General features: G+C 51.3%; 1 protein-coding gene across 7 annotated transcripts; it reads left to right on the top strand.

Moving 5' to 3' along the window:
• The first annotated feature begins 2,002 nt into the window (after window positions 1-2,002).
• KCTD17 (potassium channel tetramerization domain containing 17) lies at window positions 2,003-9,340 on the top strand. Of its 7 annotated transcripts, none has more exons than XM_063322024.1 (7): window positions 2,003-2,221; window positions 2,849-2,957; window positions 4,742-4,833; window positions 5,749-5,844; window positions 6,219-6,344; window positions 7,000-7,216; window positions 8,601-9,340. In XM_063322024.1, the coding sequence occupies exons 1-6, from the start codon at window positions 2,015-2,017 to the stop codon at window positions 7,165-7,167; spliced, it is 798 nt and encodes a 265-aa protein (XP_063178094.1). In that variant the 5' UTR covers window positions 2,003-2,014; the 3' UTR covers window positions 7,168-7,216; window positions 8,601-9,340. The 7 variants fall into 7 exon arrangements, with proteins under 7 accessions (XP_063178094.1, XP_063178102.1, XP_063178107.1 ...); XM_063322032.1 differs by having other exon boundaries at window positions 8,691-9,340; XM_063322037.1 differs by having other exon boundaries at window positions 7,072-7,216; window positions 7,761-9,340.
• Window positions 9,341-9,342: the final 2 nt, after the last annotated feature.

Raw genomic sequence — 9,342 nt, forward strand, 5'->3', positions numbered from 1 at the left:
CCAGCACAGAGTCCTGCATCCCTTGCACACCAGGGCGCAGGGCAGAGCTCTCAGATTTGATGTGGTTTCACTCAGAGCCCGAGGTAGGAGGGCAACAGTCCCTCAGCCCAGAGCTGTGTTGCGCTATGTGATGCTTCAGCTCAGGTCAGTGTTAGTCTGAGAATCTTTGATGCACACCACTGCTCAGTGGAGACTGGTTCAAGGGCTGGGCACTAATTTTGGCCAAAGCCTGCTCCATACGGGTAGGCAAAAATAATTTTTCATCCTCTCTGTCTTATTGATCATTCTAGTGCTGGCCAGCTCCTATGAATTACAGGAGATCCAGAGTTATTTGAATTTACAACCTGCAGTAGCTGAATTATTGCTGTGCTTAAATTAGCTGTAGGTCAGCAATCTCAAAACCTTTTCCGTGTTGCGCTCTTTTCCCCTGCTCCCCTTTGCACTCCTCCTCAGAAGGAGCAAAGTACACAGTTATACTGTCTTTGAGAAGGAAATCCTGGGTGATTTGGGGGAGGGGTGACGCTGCCTTCATGTCCTGTAGTGATAAAAGGGAGTGATTTGTAAGTGAAATAAAAGAGGGAAGGACAAAAAGGAAAGGAATATGAGTAAAACATAATCTTTCTTTGTATCCACCCTCTTCCCCCAATAAACCCCTACCTCAAATTCGCAAAGATCTAGGTGTAAGAACAATAAAGTGTCTGCAAGTCACCATGGTGCCTCTGCAGTGCTGCATTGCCCTGGCAAGGAAGACCCAGAAAGTTGCTTAGGTGAAGGAAGACTTTGGGCCACATTCAGGTGAAAAAAATCAGCCTTTCCTTTCCATTCCTAATATGCCCGAGCTGCTGGCAAGCGCGGCTGGGCTTATGGGAGTGGGAAAAGGAGAGCTGCTGGAGAGAGAGCTTGTTGAGGTTGTGTCTGTGCCAAGGAGTGCATTTCAACAGAGTCCCGTGGGACGTGAGTTGCTGAGCTCCAGGCTCAGCCTGGCAGGAGCGAATGGGAGAGGCAGGGCTGGATTCAGCATAGCAGGATTGGCACATCAGCCTCGGCGGGTGATACATGCCTGGGGCAGAGGTAAAACTCCACTCTAAGTTAAAATCTGAGCTCTCTCTTGTCCAGACACAAGCAGGCATGGCAGGAGCACAGAGAAAAGACGCTGTCTGGCATGGTTTGTGCTGGTAGGGCAGCACGGGGCGGGGAGTTTGCTGAATCGGTGAGTCTTCTGAGCTGGAAGAAAAATTCTTCCTGCCCCCTGCCAGCACTTCATGCAGATCCAGGACACAGTTTGCAGAAGCATCCCTACATATGTTAGCAAGAAGGCAACTTGTCTGCACATTCTGCAGCAAGAACAGTGTGGCAACTGATGCGGCACTGAGCTGTGAGCCTGGGATAATGGCTTTCCTGAAGGGAAAGCTGCGGAGTACAGCCCTGACTGGCTTAATCTGCTTACTGCCAGGGAGGAGGTTCTTCTTCCTGACTCTGAGGAAGCTTGCAGGACTGGAAGGACCCAGGACTGGAAGCAGGCAAACTACCAGCTGCAGGGCTGGGGTCACGTAGTACAGTTCAGCCCCCTTCATTACGTCCTCTTTTGCAGTGGACTGGGAAAACTACAGTTCCCAGCACCCTTTTGTGCATGTCCCTGCAAACTACAGTTCCCAGAACCTTTTAATGAGCCAGAGGGGATGTCTATGGAAATAAATGCCGACGATTTTTGCATAACACCCTGCACCTCCAAAGTGTAGTGGAAAAGGGAACAGGGGAAAAGCCAGGGAGCATCAGTGCTGTTGAGCTGTGATTTTGTCCACTCCTGGTAGCTGCAGCGATATCTTCCAGCACAGAGCATTCTTCCTCCCCCTCAGGACCCCCTAGGTGGTCACAGGGAGGACCTTGGCCTCCGGGAAACAGGGCTGCTGCGGAGGGAAAGGCAGATAAACTACAGATCCCGGCATTCCCCGGCAGGCAGCACCTGCGGCAGTCCCTGCACGCCGGCGGGGGACGGGGCGGGGAGGGGTTGAGGATGAGGATGGAGGGCGGGGAGGAGATGCAGGGTGCCGTGGGGCTACGCTGCACCTGGGACACCCCACCATCCGCTGGCACCCAGGCCAAGTGGGTGAGGCTCAACGTGGGGGGCACCGTCTTCCTCACCACCAGGCAGACCCTGTGCCGGGAGCAGAAATCTTTCCTGTGTCGCTTGTGCCAGGGCGAGGAGCTGCAGTCGGACCGGGTAAGGCAGCTGGGTTGCCTCCTGCACCCTGCCCCCACCGAGACCGGGGAGGGCTGGAGGGATGCAGGGATGGAGCCAGACCCTGACAGCTGCAGGAGTAACTGGGTGCAAAATGCCTGCTCTTTCTCCTGTGAAAGATTTCCCATTGCCAGATCCCACCTTGCTGTGTTGTAGCCTGGTACCTGTCTTCCCAAGCTGGGGAAAAGAGAAGCCATCTCTCCTCTGCCCCCATTCACCCCACCTGCCTCTCTGTCACCCCACATCCCCTGCGTCTACCTCCCACCTGTATCTGCCTGACTCAGCCTTGTCCCCTGTAAGGGGACTCTCTGTTCTCTCACACCAGGCCTGTACGCACAGATGCAGAAGGAGACTGAGGCCTGTTTTTTTGGCTTTCTCAGCTGGGTCAGTCTATGCTGAGGTGGGCACGCTGGGCATGCCAATTCAGGAGTTAAAATCCAAGCTGGGCTAGTTGGCTAGGGACTCTTAGAGGCCCGTGGTTTCCAAGGAGTCTTACAAATTGTGGACATTTTTGCTTAGGTTTGTATTTTCTTATGGTTTGTAGCATCTGAGGGTTGGTTACAAGTTTCCCACAGGGTTTTTCTCCTCGTGGTCTATCTCTGTTGCTAGGATGAGACTGGTGCATACCTAATAGACCGGGACCCCACTTACTTTGGACCCATCCTGAATTTCCTCCGTCATGGGAAGCTGGTGCTGGATAAAGATATGGCTGAAGAGGGTGAGTCTTGGAGCTCAGAAACTTACCCCTTAACTTCACTGCTGTAGCCAGGACACAATAGGGCTTATTATTGACCTCGTCTCTGATTCTCCTTTTGGAGATTGAAGTGCGGGGATTTGAGAACGCTGTCCTTGCAGCTCTTGGAAAGCTTACTGATATTTCCTTTACTAAAGGGGTTTGGAGTATGTGAGGAGGGTGTCCTACAGGTGTTGTGGCTTCACAACTGTTTGTTCAACAGAGATGTCATCAAGATGGAAGTAGGCAAGATCTCTCAGCCTCAGTAAATCATTTTATTACTTGTTCCTGATCCACTTTTAACCAGGCTCTGTGACTGAGTTTTCTGTTAATGACTGATTGTTTCTAATTAGGAATGAAAACCCAGCAGACCAAACAAAATCAAGCTCATCTCTTCTACTGACTGTAATAAAGACCATCATTAATCAGTGATATGCGATGCATGCTGCTCGTGTTCTGATGGGTTGTGGCCTGCAGCAATTCCAATGGAGCAAACCAGACAAACCAATCCCTCATATGAGGTTGACAGAGGGTCCAATAGGATAACTCAGTAACATTGTGGTGTTACCAACCAGTGATCCCCAATGCCTTGTTATTTTTTGGATGCTGGAGTCTAACGAGGAGCCAATTCCAAAGACAGGCTGTGCTGTCCAGCCCTTGCCGAGCACAGTTTCTGCATGTTCATTAGTCTTCTTGCCTCTCTCTCTTGCGTATTTTTACCTAATGCAAGGAAAGTTTTCTCCAGAATCGTCTTATGAGTTGTAATTCAAAAAATATATCAAAGCAGTGGTACAGAATTGTAAAAAACACAGTTCTGAGGTGTTTCCTACTTGTCATTTCTTGTAATCCTGAGGTCAGACAAAGTTCTTCCGCAGGTTTTATCATCAAATCTGAAGCATAAACAGGAGTTCCATTCATAGCTTAACATTGTCTTTACTTCCTGCTGCAGACACTCAGGCTGGCGTAAAACTAACCCATTAGACAATTCACGGGTAAGTGAGGTTCTCAGAAGAGGTCTGAGTGTGTTGGGTAGTGAAGGATCAATGTCCCTGCCTGCTTTGTCTGTGTACTGCCCTGGGGGCATGTGAGTGTTGGCTCCTAGCTGCCTTTCCCTCACAACCCTGTGGGATCCCACCTCCCTTTCCCTGAAGGCCTGTTAGCAAACAGGTGAGTCTCAGGAGAGGTGACAGATGCAGCTACCATAGAGAAAAAACCCAAACCACTTCTCTGTTTACATGCTGTGAGGTGAAGCACAGGGGAGAGAGCCAAAGATCATCTAAAGTCATATCAGGCTGCAAGGTACGTGCAACCCCAACTGGCCCAGGAGGAAAGCTGGGATTTTCTGGGGCCTTTTGGTGACAAGGTCAGAACAAGTTGTGGTTCTCTGCCTTAAGAAGAGGCCCTGAACAAGGTGGTAGGTAACTAGTAGTCATTGAGAGAGGCTGGAGCCTACGTTTATTCTCCTTGGCCAGTTATCTGGGAAAGGTATTAGCAGTCCTTGGCACAAGCCTTCACTGGCAGTGCCTGTTTCTGTATTAACAGGCAGCATAAGGAAATCGGGGTGAGCATTAGAAATACAATGCAGAGGGCCAGGGTTCAATTCTCCGCAGTAAGAGTTTCAAGCAACAGAAACCTGTTAGAAAGTGAGGCTGCAATGTCATTGCTCCCTATGGAGCTTGGGAAGTTCAGAATTGATCTTTTGCAAGCCAGAAAACAAAGACGGGCTATTAACTTTCTGTCTTTGTGGTCTTTCTGTCTTTCTTCCTTAGGGGTCCTGGAAGAAGCCGAGTTCTATAACATTGGTCCTTTAATCCGAATAATCAAGGATCGACTGGAGGAGAAGGACTACCCAGTAACTCAGGTATGGAGAGAAATATCAAGGAAAGATAGAGTGCGGTGGGCGATGGAGGGAATGTGGGAAGGGAGAGGTGAGTCTAGAGGGAGGGCAGGCTTGGGAGAAGCAGCAAGGAGTGGAAAGAAGCAACTAATTGGAGTTTATGTGCTAATGTCTACAGAGCAAAATCTTGCAGGGGACAGGCTACCGCCATTTTAGTTACAATAAACAAGTTACAGGCTTGTTTTGCATCCCCAGAAGTAATTCTGCATGTAGCCCTTGAAACTAAATCAGCTCCTCTAACTTTTGGAAGAAGGCAGCTTGTTGCTGTGGGATATGGAAGAATGTTTGTGAGGAGAGCAGAGGCATGGGGAGTCCTGGAAGTGTAATCACAGTGAAGAGCACAGGGATACCTGTAGAGAAACCTGGAGGGAACGTATGAAGAGATGTCTGTGGAAGACAATGCGGCACAAGGAATCAATCCTGTGGCACAATCACACCTCATCTTGGCGAATAACCTTTTAAAATCTGTCTTCTGGGAGTGTTGGCTGATATCTCACTTTTCATCGTGTCTGCCTCAGGTTGTAAGCCTCCAGCAACACAGCCACTTTGCGCTCACAAAACCCCGTCAGCATTTGTGGCATTTGCATAAATGACTTTGTAACAACAAATGCAAACTCCCCCTTGAAAGAGCCTGGTATCTTCTGGGGACAATGCAGGAAGCTCTCAGCTCAGTTCATTCTCTCCAGAAGAGATACCATTGTTCTTGCTCCTCACAACACCATAGTAGAAATTTGGGTTGTGGTTTCCACTCCTCTTTAGCCAGAGCCATGGGGAAGAGGACAGGTCTGTCAAGAAGGGGTACTACCACTTCCTTCAGCAGGAGGGCAACAACCTTTAGCATCTGACTGTTGTCAATATGCTCTGCAATTTTGCTGTCAGGTGCCTCCTAAGCATGTCTACCGCGTGCTACAGTGCCAGGAAGAAGAGCTCACTCAGATGGTTTCCACTATGTCGGATGGATGGCGCTTTGAGCAGGTATGGAGAGGGTACAGGAGGCTGGGCAGGAGTTGTCTTTTGGGGAAAAGATCATGGATACCGTACGGTTCCCAGGCAAGTCACCTTCCCTCTCTGAGAATATTGGGTCAGCCATTGATGATGCTGTCACACTGGCTCTCTCTTGCCCCTTCTCTAGAAGTTTAGAGGATGCTGTGTGATGTTAAGCTGTTTTGCATCCTGGCTGACTCCTCTCCTGGCTCTCTGTGCTGCCTCCTCACCTTATTTATGAGGCCTTTCTATTGAGGGTAGGGATTGGACTCCATGCTGCATGGTGGGCTTTCTGCCTTGCTTTCCTAGTGAAGTGGATGTTTGCAGTAACATGCACTTGTGATTCTTTTTCTCATCTTTTCTAGCTTGTAAACATTGGCTCATCCTATAACTATGGGAATGAGGATCAGACAGAGTTCCTGTGCGTGGTCTCTAAAGAGTTGTACAACTCCCCCAATGGCCTGAGCTGTGAGGCCAGCCACAAAGCCAAGGTGAGACCAACTTTGCTATGGCCCTGCTCCCGTTGCCTATGAGATCCTTCACTCTTGTTTGCTCCATTTTCCTTTCCTCTCTCCATTGTGGCTGTGGGGCACCTCAGTGGTGAAACACAGGGGTCTGTCCTGGTGTTCAGCACCATAGCATTACACCCATTGCCCAAAAGGAGGAGTGCGTGTGTTGAGAGTGGTGGTGTCTGGCTGTGTGTGGCAAATGGCTTTAGCAAGTGACCCTGGCATTTGTCATGCTACTCTAACATCCCCCTCATGCCTCCTCATGACCATGCTGCGTGTGTCACTCTGCTGCTAGGGTGTGATTTCCCTGGAGGTTTTGCAGCATTCTCTTTCCTTTTGCTGAGTCCCAGCCTAAGGGGCAGGAGATCACCTGCTCCCCTTTTGAGGGAAGGACAGAAACCTGCGGCAGTGCATGACGTCCTGTAGACACCTAGGACGTAGGAAGGAACACTAGCGACTGATGGCAGTTGTTGGGCAGTGGGATCACAGCACTTGTAAGTGGATTAGATAGCCCTGATGTGATGCTCCAGAGGAAGACAAGTCTCTTTGCTCTCTCACCCAGAGCTGTCTTGGCCATGGGGGAAGGTCCCTTTCTATTCCAGTGTCTTGACCATTGCTTTATTCCCTTGTGTGTCAGAAAGAACTGCCATGGCTCATCTTGCAAGTATCTCCACTCTTTCTTCCCTTTGTCCTGCATGCTGGGCCACAGAGCACAGAGGAGGACCTGGAGGAGGAAGAGCAGGAGGTGGAGGAGGAGGCAGAGGCAGAAGCAGAAGCAGAGGAGAAAGGTGCAGCAAATCCTTGAGGAAAATGATAAAAATAACCCCCCAAGCATAGACCCGTCCACCTTTCTGGTGAGAGCTCACAGCCAGCAGCAGGGAAGGACTAGGGCAGGTGTGGGGTGTGGGGGCAGTCCTCTCCAGGAACCAGAGTATCCCTGGAGATAAAGCCGACAGGGGAGGGCTGTTACCGTGGCTGCTGCTTTGTATTTTAAACTGTTTGGTTTATTTACGATTATATTTTTATTTGCAGACTGTCCATCTATTCCGGATTGCACTAAACTCTTTCTTCCTGCAGACCCTCCCTCCTGCTCCCCTTCGCGTCCATCCCAGCACTGTCACCTACCTCCTGCCCTGCCCCACTCCCCAGTCTCCTGCATCCTTCCCTCTGCTCTCTTTGCCCCTGCCCGGGGCCCTGTCTCTCTCTGCTCCTCACTTTTCCTCCTCTGCAGGTACGCTACCTGTCTGCACTCTCAGCTCCTGCCAGCCTGAGCTCTGCATGAGTGACTCACTTCCCTCCTGTGGGTATGGCCCCGGTTTGTAGAGCTTGGGGAGGGGAAGGAGCGGAGGGGGGGAGGTTGACTCATCCATAAGGCGGCTTTTCTGATTCTCATCTTAGGTGTGCTTTTACCCACCAAGCAGGCCCTACGGCTCCGGACCAGAGGCTCTGGCAGCAGAAAAGAGAGAGTGCAACTGGGAGAAACGAAGAGGGGTGGAAATGAATGCAAAACAGGCAGGGGTAGCAAGGGGAAGGGGGGGAAGTCTGCCATGTGTCTGCCTGACACGCAAGCCAGATCGGTCCTCCCGGCTGCCACCCGCAGCTCCTTTGCCTGCCAGCCCAAGAGCACTTTGCAGAAAGCAGCTTGTCTTCCCCTCCCTGCTCTCGCTTCCCTGGACTTTTCCCCCCACCGCCCCTGCCAGGGTGAGAGTGCCGCGGGGAGAGGGTGGCAAAGGCAGAGTGGAAGTGGCTGGTCCCTGCTCCAGATGTTCTTGCAGCTGCGTGCGAAATGAGCCTCTGTGCTGTGTCTGCTGCTCAGGGAGGCTGCCTGGCCAGCGTGCGTGGGGCTGGGTACAGAAAGCTTTGGAAGGAGGATTCCTCTCTCATACTGGAAAACTGCAGGGCTCTTGTTAAACCAGAGCTGCTCAGTGCCACTCCCCGTCCTGGTGGAGGGCACTTGTTAACTGGCTGACATTTCTCTCTCCCTCTGTTCAAGAGCCTCCTTGTCTGTGGCTGTGGGACCTGAGTGTTATTTTCTTAAAAGTCAGTGCATGTTAATCACGTGGACTTTTCCTTCCTTTTTCTCTCTTCTCCCATGCTCAGTCCTCTACTTCTTTCTTTTCCTTCTGTTCTCATTTCTGCTGTCATTTCCATTTTCCTGTTTCTTACCTTCCCTTCCATTCAAAATTTCTTTTTTTCCTGCCATTTATTTTGTTTCTCTCTTTCTCTCTCCTTCTGTAGCTGTTACAAGCCAGAGGTCTGAGGATGTGATCCCAACACTCCACTCCAGCCTTTTAATTTCTGGTTTATATCTTTATTTTTGTACTGCAGTGTACGGCAGCCCCTTGTCCCACAGCGACACTCCCCGGCCCCCTTCACTCTTCACACGCAGCCGTTGTTTTTTACAAACTCACCTCGGAGGCCTGAGCCTCAGCCCTGGAGGAGGGCAGATGCTCCAAGGAGCTGCAGGAGCTGGAGCCCACAGACTCCTGCCATGCCAAGCAGGCTGGCTTTCCTTAATGTCACAGTGGCCCCTGCTGGGGACATCAGTGATCAGCCACTGCAGCCTGCGGTCCCTTCTTGAACACCCTGGATGCGACTGGGGCCCAGAGGTGGTGGCAGCTGCTGTAGGGCCAGTGCTTGCCCTTTTTGATGTTGGAGGCAACTGGTCTGGGCTTGTGGCCGGAGGGCAAATGCAAAGCCACTGCCCTTTGCTGGGCCACCTGCACTGCTCGCGGGGTGTGCCTGTGCTGGCTGTCGTGCTCGTTGGTGCCTCCCTCCCTGTACCCCAAAGCAGCTCTGTGTTGGCAGAGTGAGGAGGAGGCAGGCGTGCTGCCCCGGTACCGGGAACACGCTGGCACCCGATGCCGTGTCTGCTAGCGTGAGGAGATCCCTGCCTCAGGGAGCGGGGCATTTGCTTCGCTGCTGTGCCTGAGGATGCCAGGTTGTAACTCCTGAATAAAATTCACAGTCTGTTCCTCCT

Source organism: Chroicocephalus ridibundus, chromosome 1, assembly GCF_963924245.1.
Source record: "Chroicocephalus ridibundus chromosome 1, bChrRid1.1, whole genome shotgun sequence".
NCBI lineage: Eukaryota > Metazoa > Chordata > Aves > Charadriiformes > Laridae > Chroicocephalus > Chroicocephalus ridibundus.